The sequence below is a fragment of the Scyliorhinus torazame genome, chromosome 16 (assembly GCF_047496885.1).
Source record: "Scyliorhinus torazame isolate Kashiwa2021f chromosome 16, sScyTor2.1, whole genome shotgun sequence".
NCBI lineage: Eukaryota > Metazoa > Chordata > Chondrichthyes > Carcharhiniformes > Scyliorhinidae > Scyliorhinus > Scyliorhinus torazame.
Window position 1 is genome coordinate 110,552,285 of NC_092722.1, and position 26,315 is coordinate 110,578,599.

Sequence of the window (26,315 nt, forward strand, 5' to 3'; positions counted from 1 at the left end):
GTGGGAAAAGCCCTAGCTCCCTCAACCTTTCTTCACAAGACATGCCCTCCAGTCCAGGCAGCATCCTGGTAAATCTCCTCTGTAGCCTCTTCAAAGCACCCACATCCTTTCTATAATAAGGCGACCAGACCTGGGCACAATATTCCAAGTGTGGTCTAACTAGGGTTCTATAAAGCTGCAACAAAACCTCACGGTTCTTAAACTCAACCCCCGTGAATGAAAGGCAACACACCATACACCTTAACAACCCTATCAACCTGGGTGGTAACTTGAGAGATGTACGTGGACCCCATGATCCCTCTGTTCCTTCACACTTCCAAGAATCCCACCTTTTACGCTGTATTCAGCATTCAAATTCGACCTTACAAAATGAAGCACTTCACATTTATCAAGGTTGAACTCCATCTTCCACTTCTCAGCCCAGCTCTGCATCCTGTCAATGTCCTGTTGCAACCTGCAATAACCCTCAACATTATCGACAACTGCTCCAACCTTCGTCAGCAAACTTACTAACTCACCCTTCCACTTCCTCATCCAAGTCATTTATAAAAACCACAAAGAGCAGAGGTCCCAGAACAGATCCTTGCAGGACACCACTGGTCTCTGACCTCCAGGTGGAATACTTTCCATTCACTACCACTCACCGTCTTCTTTTGGCCAGCCAGTTCTGTATCCAGTCAAATTTCCCTGTATCCCATGCCCCCTAACTTTCTGAATGAGCCTACCATGGGGAACCTTATCAAATGCCTTACTGGAATCCCTATAACGCCACATTCACTGCCCGACCTTCATCAATGCGTCTCGTCACACCCTCAAAGAATTCAATGAAACTTGAGGCATGACCTGCCCTTTACAAAGCCATGCTGACTATCTTTAATCAAACTATGTTTTTCTAAATAATCATAAATCCTATCTCTCAGAATCCTTTCCAATATTTTGCTTACCACAGACGCAAGACTGATGGGTCTGTAATTCCCATAGATTTCCAATTCCCTTTCTTGAACAGGGGAACAACATTCGTCTCCCTCCAATCATCCGGTATTACTCCAGTGGAGTGAGGATGCAAAGATCATCGCCAACGGCGGAGCAATCCCCTCCTTCGCTTCCCGTAGTAATCTTCGGTATATCCCGTCAGGCCCAGGGACTTATCTATCCTGATGCTTTTCAAAATTTCCAGCAGATCCTCCTTCTTAATATCAACCTGTTCGAGTCTATTAACCTGGCTCACACTGTTCTCATGAGCAACAAGGTCCCTCTCTTTAGTGAACACTGAAGCAAAGGGCCTCGCCCATCTCCACAAGTTCCCTCCACTATCCCTGATCGGCCCTACTCTCACTCTGATCATCCTCTTATTTCTCCCATAAGAGTAGAAACACCTTGGGTTTTTTCCTAATCCTTCCTGCTAGGGATTTTTCATGCCCCCTTCTAGCTCTCCTCAGTCCATTTTTGAGTTCCTTCCTGGCTACCTTGTAACCCTCTAGAGCCGACCTGACGTAAGCTTCCTTCTTCCTCTTGACTAGAAGCTCCACTTCTCTTGTCATCCAAGGCTCCTTCACCTTACCATTCCTCCCTCGTCTCAGTGGGACAAAACTATCCAGCATGTGCTCCTTAAACAACCCCCATATTACTGTTGTGCATTTCCCCAAGAACAAGTGTTCCCACTTTATGCTCCTCAGCTCCTGTCTAATAGCAATATAATTTCCCCTCCCCCAATTAAATACCTTCCATACGGTCTGTTCCTAACCTTCTCCATGACTATGGTAAAGGTCAAGGAGTTGCAGTCACTGTCACCGAAATGCTCGCCCACCGAGCACCAAGTCCAATATGGCCTCCCCCCTAGCCAGCCTATCTCCATATGGAGTCAGGAATCCTTCCTGTACACACCTGACAAAATCTGCTCCATCCAAACCATTTGGAGGTTCCAGTCAATATTAGGGAAGTTGAAGTCACCCATGGCAATAACTCTATTACTTCTGCACTTTTCCAAGATCTGCCGCCCAATCAGTTCCTCTATCTCGCTGCTGCTATTGGGGGGGGGTCTATAGAAAACTCCCAATAAAGTGACTGCTGCTTTCTGACTTCCTCCCATACTGACTCAGTAGACAAACCCGCCTAGACTACCTTCTTTTCTGCAGCTGTGATGCATTCCCTAATTAACAGTGCCACTCCCCCTCCTTTTTTACATCCCTCCATATACTTCTGAAAACATCCAAACCCCAGAACATCTAACAACCATTCCTGCCCCTGTGAAATCCAGGTCTGTGAAATCCAACACCGCAGTTCCAAGTATTGATCCATGCTCTAAATTCATCTCCCTTATCCCGGACACTCCTTGCATTGAAACAGACACACTTTAACCCATTCCACTGAGTGCAACTTTGCCCTATCAACTGTCTATCCTTCCTCACAGACTTGTTGCATACTATTTCTGACTGTTCAACAGCTACCCCATCCTCTGATCCATAGTTCTGGATCCCATCACCCTGCCATACTACTTTAAACCCTCCCGAAGAGCTCGAGCAACCCACCCACCCAGGATATTGGTGACCCTCCAGTTTAGGTGCAATCCATCCTTCCCTTCATGTACAGGTCCCACCTTCCCCAGAAGATATCCCAATGATCCACGTATCTGAAGCATTCCCTCCTGCACCAGCCCTGTAGCCAGGTGTTCAGTTGCACTCGCTCTCTGTTCCTTGCCTGACTTGCATGTGGCACCGGTAGCAATCCTGAGATCACTACTCTGCTTGTCCTGCTCTTTAGCTTCCAACCTAATTCCCTAAAATCACTTTTTAGATCCTCGTCCCTTTTCTTAGCTATGTCGTTGGTGCCTTTGTGCACCACAACTTCTGGTTGCTCCCCCTTAAGAATCCTGTAGACTCGATCCGAGACATCCCTGGCCCCTGGGAGGCAACATACCTTCTGGGTGTCTCATTCGCAACCACAGAATCTCCTATCCATTCCCCTAACCATTGAGTCTCCTATCACTATTGCTTTTCTATTCTTCCCCCCTTCCCTTCTGAGCCACAATGCCAGGCACCTGGCCGCTAGGGCCTTCCCCCAGTTGGTCAGCCCCAACAGCATTCCAAAAACGGCATACTTGTTTTGAAGGGGAACGGCCACGAGGGATCCCTGCTCTGTCTGCCCGTTCGTTTTCCTTCCCCTGACTGTAATCCAGCTTCTCTTGTCCTGTACCTTGGGCGTGGCTACCTCCCGGTAACTCTTCTCTATTACCCACTCTGCCTCCCGGATGATCCGAAGTTCATCCAGCTCCAGCTCCCTAACGTGGTCTCCGAGGAGCTGGAATTGGGTGGACTTCCCATAGGTGTAGTCAGCGGGGACACTGGTGGTATCCCTCACCACCCACATCCTACAGGAGGAGCATGCAACTGCCCTAGCCTCCATCCCCTCTGATCTGAATTCACAAAGAGATCTAAAGGGGGGGGGGGGAAGAAAAGATTAAACACCCGTCAGGCACTTAAAAAATATATATATCTATACTACTCTCCCAAGTGAACCTTCTAAAATTGTATGTAAATTGTATTGCATTATGTAATTTGACCAAGTTTAAACACTGACAGATGGTGTGTTAATTATATCACCAGAACTCTCAAATCAGTCCACAATCAAGTGCAGCGATTTATGCAGATAAACATGGAGGACAACTGAACAGTTTACCTTAAATTATTGCCTCATTCACTCCCAGCCAAGCACTCAAATCAGGGGCTGTTCTTGTGTGGACTCTCAAAGTGAAGGAGATTAATATGTTTCAATTGTAAGCAGTCCACAAGATTTAACCCTTCTATCTTATGGTTATTGTAGTTTCAACTAAACAGAGATTTCAAAATTTGTGCATCAAGTTCAACCCAGTGCAACAATGGGGCGGAGAGAGCCAAGACCAGTGGACAGGGCCTGGAGTTATGAGGAAGGTGGGGGGGGGGGGGGAAGAGAGACCCTGGTTAGGATAGTTACAGGGAATGGGAGGGGTTTCTTGGAGGGGGATTTTTCTGGGTCATCTCGGGGATAGTCCTCGTGAACTTGGAACCAGGGCCCCTAGAAGCCTTTTTTCGGCAGCGGGGGCCAGACTGGCTTGGGTGGCAGATGTTTGCCTTTGCCTTGCTGATTGCCCAGAGGCAGGCCACATGGGGTGGAGGCTGGGCAGCACAGTGGTGCAGTGGTTAGCATTGCTGGCCCACGGCACCAAGGTCCCAGGTTCGATCCCAGCCCGGGCTCACAGTCCGTGTAGAGTTTGCACATTCTCTCAGTGTTTGTGTGGGTTTTGCCCCCACAACCCAAAAATGTGCAGGGTAGGTGGATTGGCCACGCTAAATTGCCCCTTAATTGGAACAAGTTAATTGGGTACTCTAAAGTTATATTAAAAAATGTTGGGGTGGAGGTTAGCTTCTCCATCCTGTCACACAGCTTGGCCGGGGGGGGGGGGGGGGGGGGGGGAAGACGGACATACTTGAATTTCTTTGACTCTCGGGAAGGTGAAGTCTCAGCTGAGGCTGGTTATTATGCACTTCCGAGAATTGGTTGGTTACCATTGAACATTGGGGGAGGGGGGAAGAGTTGGCGGTATTGTTGTCTTTGGTTACACTATTTACGGATTGATTGTTAATTTGTGGGGTTTTTTTTAACCTGGATTGTACGGGTGGATGTTTTGATCAGTATATTGAGCGCGGGGGCAGTTTGTATTTGTTTGTTTATTGATGAAAATGAGAATAAAAAGATGTTTTAAAAAAGTTTAACCCAGTGCACTCACCAAACAATATTAGGATGCTGTAGTTCCTTTAAAAGAGAAATCTCTCTGATTGCAGTACTGGGAACACCCTCCTCTTCACTCTCCAAGCGGATTTTCTTCATGGCCACTATCTGCTGAGTTGTTTTATGACGCCCTTTATAAACAACCCCATAAGTACCTGAAAAGAGGTCAGCAATTTCTTAAATCAGAGTTTCTGCAACTTTAAATAAAATTACATTGTTGTTGAAGTAGTTTTCAGTGGGTCGCATATGAAAGATTGGACAAAGTGGGTCATCTCCTCCACCAGGTGCTGGTTCTTGCTCTGCCTTACCTAGTTTACCCTGCTCTGGCTCTGAAAAAGTACCCAAGTCCTCTGCTGACATATCAGAAAACACATCTCTCCTCATGAGGCAAAAAGAGATGGGACGGGGAAAATCTGGCATGCAAACCATCTTGATTGACAGGCTTCTCTGCCAATGACTGCCATTGTTCCGACAGTCTTCAAAGCAGCAGAGGTGGCAGCAATAGTTGGGATCAGGCAACCGCAATAGCAGAAGAAAACCTGTGCTGGATTCCAGATACTTGAATTATAGAGGGGCAGAAGTGGCCATCAGAAAAAAAACTTTGGACTTCCGGTTGCGGCGATGACCAGCTAAGCCGCACGTTTCGGCACCTCCCGTTTCAATGGACTTTTGGGCTCTTATCGGGAGCCCCAACGGAAATTTTTTACGGCCAAACCCAGTGAGAGGTGACAAAGGAAGAAGTCCCCCCGGGTGTGGATGGAAAGGAGTGACAGCAGTGTCCAGATTGCGGAGGACCCTCTGGAGCAGCGGCAGGGAAGAGAAGGGAGAAGCAAGATGGCGGCCGAGGGAGCCCAGATGGTATGGGGCCTGGAACAGCAGGAGTTCCTCCGACGATGTGTGGAGGAGCTCAAGAAAGAGGTGCTGGCGCTGATGTTACTGGCAATCGAGGGATTGAAGGAAACACAAAAGGTCCAGGCGATGGAACTCCGTGGAGTGAAGGCAAAGGCAGCCGAGAACGAAGACGAGATACAGGGCCTGGTGGTAAAAACGGAGACGCACGAGGCACTACATAAGAGGTGCATAGAAAGGCTGAAAGCCCTGGAGAACAGCTCAAGGAGGAAGAATCGAAGGATTGTAGTTCTCCCTGAAAGGGACAGAGGGGGCTGATCCTGGGGCGTATGAGAGTACGATGCTCCATATTCTAATGGGAGCCGAGGCCCCAACGGGCCCCCTGGAAGTGGAGGGAGCGTACCGGGTCCTCGTGAGAAGACCAAAGGCAGGGGAAACATCACGGGCAATAGTGGTGAGGTTCCATCGCTACAGGGACAGGGAGATGGTCCTGAGTTGGGCTAAGAGGACACGGAGCAGCAAGTGGGAGAACGCGGGGATACGCGTACATCAAGATCGAAGTGCGGAGGTGGCGAGAAGGAGGGCGAGCTTCAATCGGGCCAAGGCGGTGCTCCATAGGAAGAAAGTCAAATTTGGGATGCTGCAGCCGGCAAGATTGTGGGTCACACACCAGGGCAAACACCACTACTTCGAGACGGCGGAGGAAGCATGGACATTCATTCAGGAAGAGAAATTGGACTAGACTTGAGAAATTGATGTCTAGAGAGAGGTAGCAAGGTGGTGACACAGAAATGTAAAGTGGGGAGAGGGGAGGGCTAATATGTAAGAATGTTGGACGGGGAACTTTTTCTCCCGCCCCCCCCCTCCCCCGAGGGGACACGAAGAAATGTGGGCGCCAGTGGAAAAGGGGACAGGGAAGGGGAATGAGGGAACTGCGCCATTAGGGGTGGGGCCGAGAGGGAAGCACGGGTTTTCTCCCGCGCTATGGAAATTGAGGTGGGAAAAAGGGCGCAGGAAGGAAGGGGGCCTCACACGCAGGGACGTCAAAGGATAAACGGGGTAGCCGAGGTCAGCCAGAGTTAGCTGACTCCCGGAAGCAATATGGGGGGTGCAATCAAGCTAGAGGGGAATCTAGCGGGGGGGTGGGGGATTAACTGCGTTGCTGCTGCTGAGGGTAAGGGGGAGCTGATACGAGATGAGGTGGTCAGGACAGGAGGGCGCCGTCTGGGGGACAGACGGGTGCGTGGGACCAGAGGAGCTGGCTTAAAAAAGGGATGGCTAGTCGACGAGGGGGGGGAGGGGGGGTAAATGGCCCCCCAACCCGGCTGATTACGTGGAATGTGAGGGGTTTAAATGGGCCGATTAAGAGGGCAAGGGTGTTTGCGCATTTAAAGAGACTGAAGGCGGACGTGGTTATGCTCCAGGAGACGCACCTGAAATTGGCGGATCAGGTTAGACTGAGGAAAGGATGGGTGGGACAGGTATTCCACTCAGGGTTAGATGCGAAAAACAGAGGGGTGGCAATACTGGTGGGGAGTCGGGTATCGTTCGAGGCTAAGACCATAGTGGTGGATAGTGGGGGCAGGTACGTGATGGTGAGTGGCAGATTGCAAGGTGAGGCGGTGGTACTGGTGAACGTATATGCCCCGAACTGGGATGACGCGGGATTCATGAAGCGAATGCTGGGACATATCCCGGACCTGGAGGCGGGAAGCTTGGTAATGGGGGGGGGGGATTATTTTAACAGTGCTGGACCGGTCCAGATCCAGGACCGGGAGAAGGCCGGCAGCGGCCAAGGTGCTTAAGGGATTTATGGAGCAGATGGGAGGGGTAGATCCGTGGAGATTTGCTAGTCCGATGGGGAAAGAGTTTTCCTTCTTCTCCCACGTCCATAAAGTATACTCCCGGATAGACTTTGTCTTGGGAAGGGCGCTGATCCCGAAAGTGGCAGGAACGGAGTACTCGGCTTTAGCCGTTTCAGATCACGCCCCACATTGGGTGGGTCTGGATCTAGGAGAGGAAAAGGAGCAGCACCCACTTTGGAGATTAGACATGGGACTACTGGCAGACGAGGGGGTATGCGGAAGGGTGAGGGGATGCATCGAAAGATACCTGGAGGTCAATGATGGTGGGGAGGTCCAGGTGGGGGTAGTATGGGAAGCGCTGAAGGCGGTGGTTAGAGGAGAGCTGATTTCCATTAGAGCCCACAAGGGGAAACAAGAGGGTAAAGAAAGAGAGAGATTGGTTGGGGAAATTCTGAGGGTGGATAGGCAGTATGTGGAAGCCCCGGATGAAGGGCTATACAGGGAAAGACGAAGACTACAGACGGAGTTTGACCTGCTGACCACGGGAAAGATGGAGACGCAGTGGAGGAAGGCACAGGGAATACAATATGAATATGGGGAAAAGGCGAGCCGGCTGCTGGCCCAACAACTTCGAAAGAGGGGGGCGGCGAGAGAGATCGGAGGAGTTAGGGACGAAACGGGAAAGATGGAGCAGAGGGCAGGGAAAGTGAACGAGGTGTTCAAGACATTTTATGAGAGGTTGTATAAGTCCCAACCCCCGGAGGGGAAAGAGGGAATGATACACTTTTTGGACCAGCTGGAGTTCCCGAGGGTGGGGGAGCAGGAGGTGGCAGGTCTTGGGGCGCAGATTGAGGTGGAGGAGGTGATCAAAGGAATTGGGAATATGCAAGCAGGGAAGGCCCCGGGACCAGATGGGTTCCCAGTGGAATTTGACAGAAAGTATATGGACCTGCTGGCCCCGCTTCTGGCGAGAACCTTCAATGAGGCGAAGGAAAGGGGGACACTACCCCCGACAATGTCGGAGGCGACGATATTGTTAATTCTGAAGCTAGACAAAGACCCGCTGCAGTGTGGGTCATACAGGCCCATCTCCCTCCTAAATGTAGACTCCAAACTGCTAGCCAAAATGATGGCGACAAGGATAGAGGAGTGCGTCCCAGGGGTGGTACATGACGACCAGACAGGGTTTGTTAAAGGGAGACAATTGAACGCCAATATACGAAGGTTGCTGGGGTGATGATGATGCCCCCACCAGAGGGGGAGGCAGAGATAGTGGTGGCGATGGATGCAGAGAAGGCATTTGATACAGTGGAGTGGGACTATTTGTTGGAGGTGCTGAAGAGATTTGGGTTCGGGGAGGGGTTCATTAGATGGGTTAGACTCCTGTACGGGGCCCCGGTGGCAAGCGTTGTTACAAATAGGCAAAGATCGGGGTACTTCCGATTACATAGGGGTACAAGACAGGGGTGGCCCCTGTCCCAGTTACTGTTCGCGTTGGCAATTGAGCCATTGGCCATAGCGCTGAGGGACTCTAAGAAGTGGAGGGGGGTGCTTAGAGGGGGAGAGGAACATAGAGTGTCACTATATGCAGACGATTTACTGCTATATGTGGCGGACCCAGTAGAGGGGATGCCAGAGGTAATGCAGATACTCGGAGAGTTCTCGGGATATAAATTAAATATGGGAAAGAGCGAACTTTTTGTGATGCAGCCCGGGGAACAGGGCAGGGGGATAGATGCTTTGCCGCTGAGGAGAGTGACAGGGAATTTACGATACCTGGGGATTCAGGTGGCCAGGAACTGGGGAACCCTACACAAATTATTTAACCTGACGCAACTGGTAGAGCAGATGGAGGAGGACTTTAAGAGGTGGGATATGGTGCCCCCGTCATTGGCGGGCAGAGTACAGGCAGTCAAGATGGTGGTCCTCCTGAGATTTCTTTTCGTGTTTCAGTGCCTCCCCATCCTGATTACGAAGGCCTTTTTAAAAAAAAAAATAGATAGGAGCATTACGAGCTTTGTATGGGCGGGAAAGACCCCGAGGGTAAAGAGGGGGTTCCTGCAGCGCAGTAGGGACAGAGGGGGATTGGCACTGCCGAGTCAGAGTGACTACTATTGGGCCGCCAATGTGTCGATGGTCCGTAAGTGGATGAGGAAAGAGGAAGGTGCGGTGTGGAAAAGGCTGGAGATGGCGTCCTGTAAGGGAACAAGCCTGAAAGCGTTGGCGACGGCGCCGCTACCGTTCTCCCCGAAAAGGTACACCACAAACCCAGTGGTGGTGGCGACCTTGAAGATCTGGGGGCAGTGGAGACGACACAGGGGAGTGACGGGTGCCTCGGTGTGGTCCCCGATAAGGAATAACCACAGGTTCATCCCAGGGAGGATAGATGGGGGATTTCAATGTTGGCAGCGAGCAGGAATTAGGAAGCTGAAGGACCTGTTTGTGGACGGGACGTTTGCGAGTTTGGGAGCATTGGAAGAAAAATATAAGTTGCCACCAGGGAATGCTTTCCGATACATGCAAGTGAGGGCATTTACGAGGCAACAGGTGAGGGAATTTCCACAACTCCCGACGCAAGGGATCCAGGATAGAGTGATTTCGGGGGCATGGGTTGGAGAAGGTAAAGTGTCGGAAATATACAGGGAGATGAGAGACGAGGGGGAGACGATGGTAGAGGAGCTGAAGGGAAAATGGGAAGAGGAGCTGGGGGAAGAGATTGAGGAGGGGCTGTGTGCAGATGCCCTAAGTAGGGTAAATTCCTCGTCCTCATGTGCCAGGCTTAGCCTGATTCAATTTAAGGTTCTACACAGGGCGCATATGACGGGAGCAAGACTGAGCAGGTTTTTTGGGGTGGAGGATAGGTGTGGGAGGTGCTCGGGAACCTCGACGAACCACACCCACATGTTCTGGTCGTGTCCGGCACTGCATGAGTTCTGGGAGGGTGTGGCAAGAGTGGTCTCAAAGGTGGTGGGGGTCCAGGTCAAACCAAGCTGGGGGTTAGCTATATTTGGGGTTGCAGAACCGAGAGTGCAGGAGGCGAAAGAGGCCAACGTTCTGGCCTTTGCGTCCCTAGTAGCCCGGCGTAGGATTCTACTTATGTGGAAAGAAGCGAAGCCCCCAAGCTTGGAGGCCTGGATAAACGACATGGCAGGGTTCATAAGACTGGAGCGAATAAAATATGCGTTAAGAGGATCAGCTCAGGGGTTCACCAAGCAGTGGCAACCGTTCCTTGACGATCTCGCGGAACGATAATGAAAAAACAGAAAGGAGAGCAGCAGCAACCCAGGGGGGAGGGTACTATCCTGTGTTTCTTTTATGCCAGTTGTTGATATTTGCTTTTTGTTTATCTCTTTTTTCATTTGTTGTTAGTTTAATATATTATTTAAATAACGTTTAATGCATATTCCTTTATTAAGTTGTAAAAACGGAAAATCTGTTTGAAAAATGTCAATAAAATATATTTTAAAAAAAAACTTTGGCAAAGGTCAGAATACTGCACCAAGTCAGGAAAGTCTTATCACAGTTTGTATAAAATTGAACAACTTTTTAAAGACTTTGGAACCTTTTGGGGAATTTCCTTTCCAAGGCCAGGAAAAGTCATTTAGAAATCTATGACTCTTACAGATTTTGCACAACCCATTGTAACCCCATTAAATGAACTGTGAATGCTGAACAACAACTTTATTGGTGAATTCAGAACATGTTCGGGCAATTTGCTCATTCTTCACAATGACCAATGTGCTGTTAAAAGCCTTACGGTTTGCAAAGATAACTGATGGCTGCTCTTCCTCAACCTGGAATTCACTGCCTGAAGGAGGGTGGAGGCAGAGACCCTCATAACATTTTAGTATTTAGATGTGCACTTGTGATGCCAAGGCATACAAGGCTGTGGGTCAGGTACTGGTAAATGGGGGTTACAACAGTTAGGTGATTGTTTTTGACAGGCGCAGATGTGATGGGCTGAAGGGCATTTTCAGTGCTGTAGACTCTATGACTCTAACCCTAAAACAATTCCTCCACCCCGCACACTACGACTTCCCTCCCATCCCCACCAAGGTCAGCCCTCTGCCGAGGACCCACCAGTCAAAGCTGCACATTTTTGTATAGTTTTTTTCTGATCTCTTCACGCCCTCTCCAAGCTCATCTTGTCCATCGATTTCTAATTCCTGCTCCCTCGATCCTATTCCCACCAAATCTCTGGCCACCCTTCCTGGCTCCATCATTAGCTGATATTGTTAAAAAGTCCTCTCTTCAGGGACTGTCTCTCCTGTGTTTCCATCAAATCTGCCATCTTAAAATTCTCTCCACCCTCCCCCCCCAAAAAAACCATTGTCCTCCCTGCCCTCCAAACTACCATCTCATATCCAACTTTCCCTTTCCTCTGAAAAGGTATTTGATGTGCTGCCATTTCACAAATCCATACTCAACTTTTCCAGAACTCCATGCTTTAGTCCCTCCAATCAGACTCCATTTGACCAGGAAACTAAAGCATTCAACCTAAGTGGCCCTAAGACATAGGAGCGGAAGTAAGGCCATTCGGCCCATCGAGTCCACTCCACCATTCAATCATGGCTGATTTCAACTCCATTTACCCGCTCTCTCTCCATAGCCCTTAATTCCTCGAGAAATCAAGAATTTATCAACTTCTGTCTTAAAGACACTCAACGTCCCGGCCTCCACCGCCCTCTGTGGCAATGAATTCCACAGACCCGCCACTCTCTGGCTGAAGAAATTTCTCCTCATCTCTGTTCTAAAGTGACTCCCTTTTATTCTAAGGCTGTGCCCCCGGGTCCTAGTCTCCCCTGCTAATGGAAACAACTTCCCTACATCCAGCCTATCTAAGCCATTCATTATCTTGTAAGTTTCTATTAGATCTCCCCTCAACCTCCTAAACTCCAATGAATATAATCCCAGGATCCTCAGACGTTCATCGTATGTTAGGCCTACCATTCCTGGGATCATCCGTGTGAATCACCGCTGGACCCGCTCCAGTGCCAGTATGTCCTTCCTGAGGTGCGGGGCCCAAAATTGCTCACAGTATTCTAAATGGGGCCTAACTAATGCTTTATAAAGCTTCAGAAGTAAATCCCTGCTTTTATATTCCAACCCTCTTGAGATAAATGACAACATTGCATTTGCTTTCTTAATTACGGACTCAACCTGCAAGTTTACCTTTAGAGAATCCTGGACTAGGACTCCCAAGTCCCTTTGCACTTCAGCATTATGAATTTTGTCACCGTTTAGAAAATAGTCCATGCCTCTATGCTTTTTTCCAAAGTGCAAGACCTCGCACTTGCCCACGTTGAATTTCATTAGCCATTTCTTGGACCACTCTCCTAAACTGTCTAAATCTTTCTGCAGCCTCCCCACCTCCTCCATACTACCTGCCCCTCCACCTATCTTTGTATCATCGGCAAACTTAGCCAGAATGCCCCCAGTCCCGTCATCTAGATCGTTAATATATAAAGAGAACAGCTGTGGCCCCAACACTGAACCCTGCGGGACACCACTCGTCACTGGTTGCCATTCTGAAAAAGAACCTTTTATCCCAACTCTCTGCCTTCTGCCTGACAGCCAATCATCAATCCATGTTAGTACCTTGCCTCGAATTACATGGGCCCTTATTTTACTCAGCAGTCTCCCGTGAGGCACCTTATCAAAGGCCTTTTGGAAGTCAAGATAGATAACATCCATTGGCTCTCCTTGGTCTAACCTATTTGTTATCTCTTCAAAGAACTCCAACAGGGTTGTCAGGCACGACCTCCCCTTACTAAATCCATGCTGACTAGTCCTAATCCGTCCATGCACTTCCAAGAATTTAGAAATTTCATCCTTAACAATGGATTCTAGAATTTTGCCAACAACCGAGGTTAGGCTAATTGGCCTATAGTTTTCCATCCCTTGTTCCCTTCTTGAACAGGGGGGTTACAACAGCGATTTTCCAATCCTCTGGGACTTTCCCTGACCCCAGTGACTTTTGAAAGATCATAACTAACGCCTCCACTATTTCTTCAGCTATCTCCTTTAGAACTCTTAGGATGTAGCCCATCTGGGCCCGGAGATTTTGTCAATTTTTAGACCTCTTAGTTTCTCTAGCACTTTCTCCTTTGTGATGGCTACCATATTCAACTCTGCCCCCTGACTCTCCGGAATTGTTGGGATATTACTCATGTCTTCTACTGTGAAGACTGACGCAAAGTACTTATTTAGTTCCTCAGCTATTTCCTTGTCTCCCATCACAAAATTACCAGCGTCATTTTGGAGCGGCCCAAAGTCAACTTTTGCCTCCAGTTTGTTTTTAATGTATTTAAAGAAACTTTTACTATCATTCCTAATGTTACTGGCTAGCCTACCTTCATATTTGATCCTCTCTTTCCTTATTTCTCTCTTTGTTATCCTCGGTTTGTTTTTGTAGCCTTCCCAATCTTCTGACTTCCCACTACTCTTTGCCACATTATAGGCTTTCTCTTTTGCTTTGATGCATTCCCTAACTTCCTTCGTCAGCCATGGCTGCCTAATCCCCCCTCTGATAACCTTTCTTTTCTTTGGGATGAACCTCTGTACTGTATCCTCAATTATTCCCAGAAACTCCTGCCATTGCTGTTCTACTGTCTTTCCCAGTAGGAATTGTTATGTTTCTATAAGATCCCCCCGCTGATTTTCGTCAGTTCCTCCCTCATGCCCCTGTAGTTACCTTTATTTAACTGTAACACCTTTACATCTGATTCTTCCTTCTTTCTTTCAAATTGGAGATTGAATTCTACCATATTATGCCCTAAACTGCTTCTTGTAATATAGTTCTCTTGTATACAAATTAAAAGGTTCATTTTTTCATGGCTTGGAGCGGCACGGTGGCACAGTGGTTAGCACTGCTGCCTCACAACTCCAGGGCCCCAGGTTCAATTCCGGCCTCAAGTGAGTTTGCACTTTCTCCCCATGTCTGCGTGGGTTTCCTCCCACAGTCCAAACATGTGCAGGTTTGGTGGATTGGCCACGCTAAATTGCCCCTTAGTGTCCAAAAGGTTAGGTGGGCTACAGGGATAGGGTGTTCTTTCCAAGGGTCGATGCAGACTCAATCGGCTGAATGGCCTCCTTCTGCACTGTAAATTCTACGATTCTATGGAAATGGAAAACTTCACAACAATTGAGGCAACAATACTAGTCACGTGTAACATGATTGTAGTATTTTCTTGGGAGTCAGGAACGGAGGAAATATTCTGTTGCATTTGATTTCTGACAGGGGCAAGCTCATACTGCAAGCTGTCCAAATCTCAACTTTAGCCAAAGCAAGCACCATTTTGCAATAGAAGTCTAAAAATCCAACTTTGAAGAAAATTTGCTCACCTTCACCAATTTTCTCAATCTTGACGTAATCATCCATGCTAACGTTCACAATTTAGCCTGAAAAGTGGACACACAAAAGAGTATCAGATTTCTGTGATAAACAAAAAAAATAGAAGAGACTCCAAATACTAACACCGAATAATTTTCAGAGCCTTTGGATTATATACAGATAATTTATTTACACAAATTTAATTTCAGAAACCAATTTGGGGACACATAAAATATAGCTGCTTTGGGGTGGAATAGGTATCTTGAACGATATGGTAATCCATGTTCGCCACCAGTTATTGAATTTCCTCAGGTGTGCATCTGTTGGAAATTAATTCCGTGAATGATTAGCTAACAACTCGATCATCCATCAATTCTATGTTTTAAATTGTCCAAATGAAAAAAATTGTTGGAATTACATTGCACATAGTTTAGTTACATTAACAACTGTTTTCTTTAAAGGAAATTGGTCAGAGCTACAAAATATTCAAAAACACCACCAGCATTTTGTGCCACTGGTTGAGGTAAGGAATGACAACCAAGATTTCTCCTAGAGAACAGAAGAATTGGAGACGCACCCAGAGTTGAATATCAAATTGTGTGTGCATCCAAAGTGAACAGGAAAGGGAAATAAATGGAGTATTGATAGAGGTGTGTTGGGGACCAAGTGCAATGTGTCCAAGTTTGCAGACGACACCAAGATGAGTGGTAAAGCAAAAAGTGCAGAGGATACTGGAAGTCTGCAGAGGGATTTGGATAGTTTAAGTGAATGGGCTAGGGTCTGGCAGATGGAATACAATGTTGACAAATGTGAGGTTATCCATTTTGGTAGGAATAACAGCAAAAGGGATTATTTTTTAAATGATAAAAATATTAAAACATGCTGCTGTGCAGAGGGACCTGGATGTCTAGTGCATGAGTCGCAAAAAGTTGGTTTACAGGTGATTAAGAAGGTGAATGGAGTTTTGTCCTTCATTGCTTGAGGAATAAAAGACTAGGGAGATTATGCTGCAAGTATACAAGGTGTCAGCGAGGCCACACTTGGAGTATTGTGCTCAGTTTTGGTCTCCTTACCCGAGAAAGGACGCACTGGCGCTGGACGAATGTGCAGAGGAGATTCACTAGGTTAATCCCAGAGTTGAGGGGGTTGGATTACGAGGAGAGGTTGAGTAGACTGGGACTGTACTCGTTGGAATTTAGAAGGATGCGGGGGGATCTTATAGAAACATAACAATTCCCTGCCCAGTGAAGCAGTTGAGGCTTCTTCATTAAATGTTTTCAAGATAAAGATAGATAGGTTAAGGTTTTTGAAGAATAAAGGAATAAAAGGTGATGGTGTTCAGGCAGGAAGGTGGAGCCGAGTCCACAAAAAATCAGCCTTGATCTTATTGAATGGCGGAGCAGGCTCGAAGGGCCAGATGGCCAACTCCTGCTCCTTGTTCTTATGTCAAATATTAAATTTCATCTGCTGGGTTCACGTGGAAATTTTAAAGGCAGCTTCATCTGTTACAAAGACAAAGGCTTTTCCCCAGGGTATAGGGGTCAAAGGTTTAAGGTGCGAGGGGCAAGGTTTAGAGGAGATGTACGAGGCAAGATTATTATTATTATTTATTTTATTTTTTACACAGAGGGTAGTGGGTGCATGGAACTCGCTGCCGGAAGTGGTGGTGGAAGCAGGGACGATAGTGACATTTAAGGGGCACCTTGACAAATATATGAATAGGATGGGAATAGAGGGATACGGACCCAGGAAGTGTAGAAGATTTTAGTTTAGACGGGTAGCATGGTCGTCATGGGCTTGAAGGGCCGAAGGGCATGTTCCTGTGCTGTCCTTTTCTTTGTTCTTTTGTTCAATGGCTAGATTGAAAGGTGTTATGTTCTTACATCACAGGGAAGAATGAGATATTCAGAAGCGACGGCTTGGACATCACCTAACAATGGTTAGGGTCTGTCTGAACACGAGCTTTATCAATTTACCTTCTGTAGATTAATGAAATTATGGAGTCATCATTTCAAAAAGTCTTTTATCACAACACCCCGCTTGAAAACCTCTGTCTGCTTATATCATATTGGGGATAACAGAAATTCTGAAGACAGCTTTAAATTCCAAAGCAGCGCTTCCAGCAACATAAATTACCTCAACCATGAAGAACAAAGAACTCTGAAAAAATTTGCCTTTTATCTTTGAATCTTACTTTGGCCAAAACTTAACCTTCTCCACTTCGTATTTGTGATTATGCATACGTGTGCGCAGTGACCTTCCAACCTCTGGTTCAGTGTGGTCCTGCTCTTGGTGTCAACAGGAGGATGGGGGGTGTCTGAGGTAGCCGAGCTGCCCCCCACTGCAGGAGCCTATTTTGTTGACCACCTGGGCCCAGTCAAGTCGACAGGTTGGAAGTAATGAAGCTCGTGCCCAGATTGTGGATATCCTTGAACGACTATATGCTCGCCATTTTAGATCCCACTTTATTCCTTGAGGTCTACTTTCTTTGTGCATCAGTGGAGTGATCTTTTATCCTGACGATCATCTTGCTCTTCCGTTGTGATCCTGGACTCTGCTCCCTGATAATCATGTTATTATTGTCATTTTATCTGCTTGCAAGAAAGTAAATTCTGGAGGGCGATGCCTGCATTAAATTAACCCACATGAATAAGATTTATCATGTTAAACTGGATATTGTTTCTTTAGCCTAGGAGGATGAGCAAATCCTTTTAACTGTAATGGTCTTGGCGGTCGTTGGGGGGGGGGGGGGGGGGGAGGAAGAAGAAGAGCCTTGCCTCCTACCCCCCCCCCCCCATACAATTGTCATTGTACAGAACGGTTTGCAACTATTTAAAAAAAAACATGTGATCAAATGCAAAACATCAGAAACCCTACCTGTATTAACAGGCTAAAGTCCAGTGATAAATCTTCCAGGAAAGTATGCTTCGCCCTGATGACAACAGCCCAGCAATGCAGTGGTCAGGTTTGCCTAGTGAAAACACATAAATCCAAATATTATCAAATTGTTCTGTACCAACAGATTTAGAAACCGGGAAAGTAAAAGACTGCTCCAAAGTTAGCCATGCAGCATTTAAAAACATAAAATTCAAAACTTCTCCAGAGTGACAAGCCCTGCAGTCTCAGAGTTCCCAGAGAGGTTAGAGGAACAATTCAATTTTCTGCCTACACTTGCGTGTAGTCATTCTCCTCTCCTGAGCTTCAATGTAGAGTACCAACAGGCTGCTTAACTGAGGTGAACATCCACAGAAACAGAACATTTCATGGAATGGTTACCGCACAGAAGGGGGTCATTCAGGTTCATGGCGACTCTCTATACAAGAGCTACTCAGCTAGTCCACATGCCTGCCTTTGCACATAGCTTTTCTGATCATCACCATGACTGAATCTGCCTCTCAAGCACTGCATTCCAGATCCAAAGTACTCCAGAGAAACATTCTTCTTCATGTCATCATTGATTCATGATTGGCCCTCACCCCTTCAAACACTTCCCTCCCATCCACTCTCTTACAATTGAGCATCTCTATCAAATCTCCTTCTCAAGAAAATACAGCTGTTCCAATCCTTAAAACTTAAGTCCATCATCCCTGGAACCACTCAAAAAAACGTTTCTGCTACCACATCCTTCCTGATACGTGATGGCCAGAATTGGGCACAAAACCAGGCTCACCATGTTTTTTTAAATATTCTATGTCTTTACAACATAGAGGAAGCCATTTGGCTCATCATGCCTGTGCTAACCAATGCAGTAATCCACCCTAATTCTTCTTCCAGCTCTTGGTCAATAACTATGTGGCACCTCTAACACACAACGAAAGTACTTCTTTAAAAATATGCAATGACCATCTATATCTGCCTCCATCATCCTTTCAAGCAGTGAGGCCCAGATCCTCACCATCCTGCGGATGGAAAAATGACACAAGTCCTCTCTAAACCGCCCATCAGCTATCATAAACCTACATCCGCTGGTTAATGATCTCCTTGTCCAAGTGAAATAGGTCCTTCCTTCGACCGAGGCCTCGGATTATTTTTTACAGCTTGGTTAAATCTCCCTCTGCCCGGAATGGTTAACTCTGCATGAACAGAATTAAACAAAGAAGTTAAAGTCACTGAAAACCTGAAGCTGACACACAAGGTCCCAGTGGCCCCAGCAGGAGGCTCTGCTTAGCACCGGGCTAAACGAACAGGCCCAGGAGGCCCAAACCCTGCTCACTGCCACCCGTGTACCCCGGGGAGACGTATCCAAACAGCGGCCGGTGCTGGACACGCACCCCGGGGAGTTGGTATTTCCACCCCCATGTCCCCGGTGGCCTCGCCAAGCGGCGGGACAAACCTGCGGGTTATTAAGAAGGTTTGCCTGAGGCCGGTCAAGCTACTGTCCCCGTAAGTGTCCGACCCTGACTCCGCTGCTGTTGCTGCCGCTCCCGCCGCGGTTTGAATGCCGCTCGCTCCTTCCAACCGCCCCCCTCTCCCACCCCCATTCAAACCGCCAGCCAATCAGCGCCGCCATTTGGATTCAAAGGGACCAATCGGAACAGCCGCGCTCTCAGGGGTCCTTCAGCCAGCGCTTAGGTGTCTAGCGAGAAAGGCGCGAAGAGCGACAGCAAAGCGGCAGCCCGGGCCGGGCCGGGGGGGGGTGGAGAGGAGGCGGGGCTAGCGTAGGTAGGGGCGGGGCCGAGGGCGTGGACAGGAGGTGGGGCTGAGGGCGTGGACAGGAGGTGGGGCTGAGGGCGTGGACAGGAGGTGGGGGTGGAGAGCCGAGCGGGGACGTGGCTGTGTCGGGGACGTGGCTGTGTCGAGGGCGTGGTCAGAGAGGGGCGGAGTCGAGAGAGGACCTGGGGGCGGGGTCAGGGGGAGGGCCTTGGGGCGGGGCCTGTGGGAGGGCCTGGGGGGCGGTGTCAGTGGGAGGGCCTGGGAGGCGGGGCCAGTGGGAGGGGCGAGGCCGAGGGCGGATTCTGGGTCTGACGGAAATTTTTGTGGTTGTGGACTGTGCTTTCCTGATAGTTATAGGAAGTCGGGCGAATTTTAAATACCAGAGTTTGGCTGTGTAGCAGCCTTTGGGATGTGGGTGTCACGGGACAGGCCTGCATTTATTCCCCATCTCCAATTGCCCTTGAGAAGATGGTGGGGAGCTGCTTTCTTGAACCACTGTCGTCCCTGCGGTGTAGGTGCTGCCTCACACCACCAGGGACCCGGTTCAATTCCGGCCTTGGGTGACTGTGTAATGTTTGCAGGTTCTCCCCATGTCTGCATGGGTTTCCTCCGGGTGCTCCGGTTTCCTTCCACAGTCCAAAGATCTGCAGGTTAGGTGGATTGGCCATGATAAAATTGCCCCTTAGTGTCCTGGGTTAAAGGGATAGGGGGGGGGGGGGTGGAGAGTTTGTCGTGGATTTGGATAGAGTGCTCTTTTGGAGAGTCAGTGCGAACTCAGTGGGCCAAATGGCCGACTTCTGCACAGTAGGGATTCTATCAAGTCAGGGTGGTGAGTGAAGTGGAGGAGAACCTCCAGGTGGTGGTGTTCCCATCTGCTGCCTTGTCCTTCTAGATGGTGGTGGTTTTGGCTTTGGAATGTGCTGTCTGAGGAGCCTCGATGAGTTACTGCAGTGCACCTTGTAGATGGTACACACGGCTGCCCTTGATGGTCAGTCTGCGTTAAGCAGCACCTGGTGTAGCTCACTTTGGCATGGCAGGCTCTGCCATAGATTGAGGAATTAACACAATCTCGTGGGACGTTGCAATGTGAACCAGCCCACAATGGGCAGGATCACATTTTAGTAAATCTACATATTAGAGCAAGACAGTTTGCCTCAGGCGAACACCGTTCAGCACTAGTCCATGGAACAGCACTCCTGGGGGCCTCCCAGGGGTTCGGAGGCCTCCAGCTACATGGTCTTGGTGTAGGATGGTGCCCTGGCACTGCAGGTGCCACCCGAGTACCCTGGCAGTACCAGCCTGGCACCCTGGCAATGCGACCTGGCAGGGGCATTGCTGTGGTGCCTGGTTGGCACTGCCAAGGTACCAGGCTGGCATTTTCCTGCCATGCTAAATTGCCCCTTAGTGTCCAAAAGTTCAGATGGGGTTACTGGGTTATGGGGATAGGGTGCGGGTGTGGGCCTCGGTTGAGTGATCTTTTCACGATGGGCCGAAAGGCCTCTTTCTGCACTGTAGGGATTTTATGATTCCTCAATCTATGGCAGAGCCTGCCATGCCAAAGTGAGCTACAACAGGTGCTGCTTAACGCAGATTGACCATCAAGGGCAGCCGTGTGTATCATCTACAAGGTGCACTGCAGTAACTCATCAAGGCTGCTCAGACAGCACGTTCCAAAGCCACATCCACCACCATCTAGAAGGACAAAGCTGCTCAGACAGCTCCGATCCTGCCCATTGTGGGCGGGTTCACATTGCAACGTCTCAGGAGATTGTGTTGAATCTCGCGAGGCGCTGCAAGCCGGATAGATCCCGGGTCTCCCGGCTTTCAACAGCCACACGGCTCCGCAGTGAGCTGCTTTTCTGGCACAGTGTGGCCATTGAATCGCACCCCCTGAATCTCGGACTCGATAAAGTGTTTACCCAATACCGTATAAGTGATTGGTGTAGTTATATCATTGTAAAAACACGATGGACTTGCCAATCAGCACTATTTTTCTCCCGGAGTGTAAATTGTTGTGATCATTCTAAATTTGACATTTTGGGGTTTGGCCTAATGAGTGCAAGATGAAGAGCTCCGACAACATGTCTGTCTTCTCAGCTTAATATTTTGTCTCTGCATTGGAGTTGATCATACACAGGCTGGGTGGAACATTTCAGTCTGCAAGCACAACCCAGTGCTGCCATTTAAATTATCCACCTCACTCCCACTCTACCCTAGGCCTCCTACACTGGCCCAGTGAAGCTGGATTGGATTGGATTGGACTGGATTGGATTTGTTTATTGTCACGTGTACCGAGGTACAGTGAAAAGTATTTTTCTGCGAGCAGCTCAACAGATCATTAAGTACATGGGAAGAAAAGGGAATAAAATAAAATACATAATAGGGCAACACAACATATACAATGTAACTACATAAGCACTGGCATCGGATGAAGCATACAGGGTGTAGTGTTAATGAAATCAGTCCATAAGAGGGTCATTTAGGAGTCTGGTGACAGTGGGGAAGAAGTTGTTTTTGAGTCTGTTCGTGCGTGTTCTCAGACTTCTGTATCTCCTGCCCGATGGAAGAGTGAGTAAGCCGGGTGGGAGGGATCTTTGATTATGCTGCCCGCTTTCCCCAGGCAGCGGGAGGTGTAGATGGAGTCAATGGGTGGGAGGCAGGTTCGTATGATGGACTGGGCGGTGTTCACGAGTCTCTGAAGTTTCTTGCGGTCCTGGGCCGAGCAGTTGCCATACAAATTATGTTTCAATAGGGATCAGTTATTCAGTATTAGCTGTCCTCCTCAAACCATAAGCTTTGTATCCAGTGAAAGGTCATTGGCCTGAAACCTTGGGCCAGGTCTTCGAGGAAGAGGCAGGAAGCTTGAGATGGGCAACTTTACAACTCGGTATTCCCTGACTCCTTTAAAAAGCCCCACCCGCCAAATTTGTATTCCTTGGAAGCAGGGACACATTATCGTCAGGGACAAGCCCAAGGTGGCACAAGAGGTGGGTGGATGATCAATTGATTTCAAAAGGATATTGGGGAAATAAATATGGGGTTAGAACGGGGAATGGGTCTAACTAGATTCTTCTGCAGGGAGACAGAATGAGCATGATGTGCTGAATGGCCTCCTTTTGCGCTGTAAGGTTCGAAAGACCACCTCCATTTACTGAGACATGGCTCAATTGTAATAAGACCATAAGACATACAAGCAGAGTTAGGCCACTTTGGCCCATTGAGTCTGCTCCGTCATTCAATCATGGCTGATATTTGTCTCATCCCCATTTTCTTGCCTTCTCCCCATAACCCCTGATCCCCTTATTAATCAAGAAATAATGAATGTTGGGCCCTCAAGCACTCACCTAACCCCACCAACTCCATTTGCCATCCACACCCGGTTGTGCCATGCATGCCCAACCATGGGGCAGCATGGTAGCACAGTGGTTAGCACCGTTGCTTCACAGCAGCAGGGACATCGGTTCGATTCCCGGCTTGGGTCACTGTGTGGAATCTGCACGTTCTCCCCGTGTCTGCGTGGGTTTCCTCCGGGTGCTCCGGTTTCCTCCCACACGTCCTAAAAGACGTGCATGTTAGGTGAACTGGACATTCTGAATTCCCCTCCCTGTACCCGAACAGGTGCCGGAGTGTGGCGACTAGGGTATTTTCACAGTAGCTTTATTGCAGTGTTAATGTAAGCCTACTTGTGACAATAATAATGATTATTATTATGTATCCTCCATATCCCACAGCACCTTCCAAACCCGCAACTTCTACCAACTCAAAGGACAAGGGCAGAAAATGAATGAGAACACCAATTTCCCCTGCATTTCACACAGCATCATAATGTGGAACTATATCACTGTTCCTTCAATGTCACTGGGTCAAAATGGGGGAGAGAGTGCCATGGTGTTAATGTCACTGGACCGGCAATCCGCTAATGCTCTGGGGACATGGGCCCAAATGCCACCAGGAAATCGGCACCTCACATTTCGATTCGGGACTTCACAGCCTTCTGGACTCAACACCGGGTTTGTCTATTTCAGGCCGTAATGTCCACCTCATTTTCTTGGTCAGCCGCTTTCAGTGTCTATTCCACAATTTTTCATTCACATCTTTAGTTCCTTTACTTGTCCTATCACCATCCCTTTTGTCATTTACTCTCTCCTGTCCTCCACCTACACACACATCTTCCTGGTTACTATTTCCTCTCCCCTACCCCTTTGCCTGACCTGGTTTAAAACTGTTACATCTTTAACTTTTCCAGGTTCTGACAAAAGATCATTGACCCTGAAATGTTAACTCTGTTTCTCTCCCCTGGCAGACATGCGCATATTTCCAATACTTTCTTGTTTTTGATTATATACCGTAATGTACATTGGATTGGAATACAGGATAATGTATAACAACAATAATTTTCATTTATATAGCAGCTTTCAAGCCCAATTGCATCAGGACATATTAAGTACCATCCTTTGCAGAGTCTGCAATGAATATTTCAGGGAAGGAATAATAAATGCTCCAGGGATCATTTAAAGTTTGGACAAAGAGAAGTGTAGTACCAGCACAATCCAGTAGGGGCCAGTCGCACCTCAGGGTTCAAGGCACTCTCAAGGTTTGAGTTGCACTAGAATGCAACAAGTGGTTCCAGGCACGAGAAAGGAGTGCAATACACTGCACTACTGAAGCAAAGATTGGAATGGGTGCCCAAACATGTGCTCCAAAACTTACCTGGGTTACCATGATGTGTAGATGCCGGCGTTGGACTGGGGTGAGCACAGTAAGAAGTTTTACAACACCAGGTTAAAGTCCAACAGGTTTGTTTCGATGTCACTAGCTTTCGGAGCGCTGCTCCTTCCTCAGGTGAATCACCTGGGTTACAGCACAAAAGGAGGCCATTCGGCCCCGGTCCCTGCCCTGCCTTTTCCCTGTAGCTCTGTAATTTCTTCCCTGTTCACATAATCGTCCAATTCTCTTTTGAAAGCTGTTTTGGGTCCGGACTGTAGCCACCTGGGTTGACCAACTCCTGACGTAAAAGGGAGAACAGCAAAGGCTGAAGGGAAATTCAGCCAACACAGGCAGAAACTGGCAGGTACAAGTTTACTGTGTATTAAACTCTGCAAAAGCCCAGACAGCATCGATACAAGCAGCCATCTGCATAATAATGTAGCAGCCATCTACATACTAATGAGCGATCCCCGGGAACAATCAAAACATTTGAGATAAACAAGGCCAAGCCAGACTCCCCGGCGCCAGCAGGAGACAACACAAAAGAGGTTAACGGACACCTCAAGACCGCCCATCGATCAGGGAACCGCTCCAGTATTGGAGAAATCGAACCAAGCGATTGGAACAAAGTCCAATCACTTGGAACCAGGTACAGGGTCCGCCCCGAAAGGCGGGAAGCCCCTGGGGACTATAAAGGAAAGCCCCCAAGTTCAAATCGTCCTTCTTGACAGGGTCAGTCAGCAACGCGAACCAACCCTTGACAGTGACCTGTTCAGCTGCCGCCAAAAGACCGTAAGTCTCAAGTCAACGCTCGCTACGAGATAGGCGCTCCTAGCTATCAGTACATAGCAGCTTTTGAATCCCGCAGACTCAGAACCCGAACGAAAGGCCATTTGTTCCCCTGACCTGGTGGGCCAGTCCGAAGCTAAGTATAGGCCTGTTAGTTATAGAAGTAGCTTAGAAAGTAGCTTTTATGCATGAGTAGATTTGACTGTGTGTAAATAAATGTGCTTTGATTTGAATCTTAACTGATTGGTGTATTGAGTTATTGATCATTACTTGAACTTGAACCTCGTGGCGGTATCGTAAAGATACCTGGCGACTCGAGAGCAAAGGTTATAAAACAGAGCCCATTGAACGAACCAAAAGTTAGCAACATATTACTGGCGACATCTGATGGGACCCGATTTAGAAGTGGCTTCACCACTCCGGCAAGAACCGAAAAATTTGAATTAGAGATCCAATTGGGAACAGAAAATCACAAGTGTTCAAGCAGTTCTGATCAATCCTCATAATTCGGAAGTGTGTTAAATGCACGCGTAACGAACAGGGCGATAAGGTAAACTGATAGATTTTCTGTTGCGACAAAACTGTCGGGAGTTTGTATTTCGGAAAATAGCGAAAACCGTACCCGTAATTACAGCACCGCCTTAGTCCCCCTCGTTCCAAATTTTAAGAAAGCATTCAGATAGGAAAGATGGCAATGCAGGCAATGCAACGCCTCATGAACCCCGAAGAATTCGCGGTCGCAGCGACCAGCAGCAGTAGAGGATGACAGTGTCCAGTTTGGGAAGAGGAAATCAGGAAGTACCTCAAAGGGAAAGGATGGTCCCTTTGGAGCGAATTCTGTAACAATGAGGAAACCGGTCCCGGGAGTATAGGACATACTTGGTGGGAAAACCTGAGCGAGATTCACAAGAAGAGCTTAGGAAAAGCTCGCAAGCCGATGGCAATCGTGTCCTGTTTGGCACAATTGCGAGGCACAGAAGAGGTCGTTAGGACGCTCCGGAAAGAGATAGAAGGCATACATCGAATGAGCAAGGTCGATGTCAGTGAGGTAGAGAGAAAGAACGTAGAGTAAAGGAGGAAGTTGGCAGCAAAAGACGGAGAGGTGGATGACGCCAAGACGGCACACCAGTCTTGTCTGGTGCACCTAAGCAGCTTCCAATCCCAGTATGAAAAGGCCTATCAGGACACACAATGTGCAGTCCTGGTACGAGGGGAAACCGAGAAGCCGGTAGAGGCATTGCAGAGGCAGTGTAGTGACCTAAGGCAGCGTTAAGAGCACTCCATGCTGCCACCACGGAGCAAAGACAAAGCTCATTAGACCACGCAAAGTGCCGGAAGCAGATTGCAGAACTGCAATCTCTGCTTTCAGTTCAAAAAGGATTCCAGGAAACCTTTGGATCACAGTTAGATGAGGA

The 26,315-nt window shown here is 48.2% G+C and overlaps 1 protein-coding gene across 3 annotated transcripts in view; it reads right to left on the reverse strand.

Annotated features, from left to right (window-relative positions):
* cdk1 (cyclin dependent kinase 1) overlaps positions 1-19,235 on the reverse strand; it is a 34,457-nt gene extending 15,222 nt beyond the window's left edge. The window contains exons 1-5 of one of the 3 annotated variants that reach the window (XM_072478832.1): positions 19,085-19,209; positions 18,712-18,824; positions 17,629-17,722; positions 14,763-14,819; positions 4,763-4,919 (exon numbers count right to left, since the gene is read on the reverse strand). In XM_072478832.1, the coding sequence (XP_072334933.1) occupies positions 4,763-4,919; positions 14,763-14,799 (194 nt within the window). In that variant the 5' untranslated portion in view covers positions 14,800-14,819; positions 17,629-17,722; positions 18,712-18,824; positions 19,085-19,209. Of the gene's footprint in view, positions 1-4,762; positions 4,920-14,762; positions 14,820-17,628; positions 17,723-18,711; positions 18,825-19,084 lie in introns of all 3 variants that reach the window. The other 2 variants (XM_072478831.1, XM_072478833.1) reach the window with 2 other exon arrangements.
* Between the last annotated feature and the right edge of the window lie 7,080 nt (positions 19,236-26,315).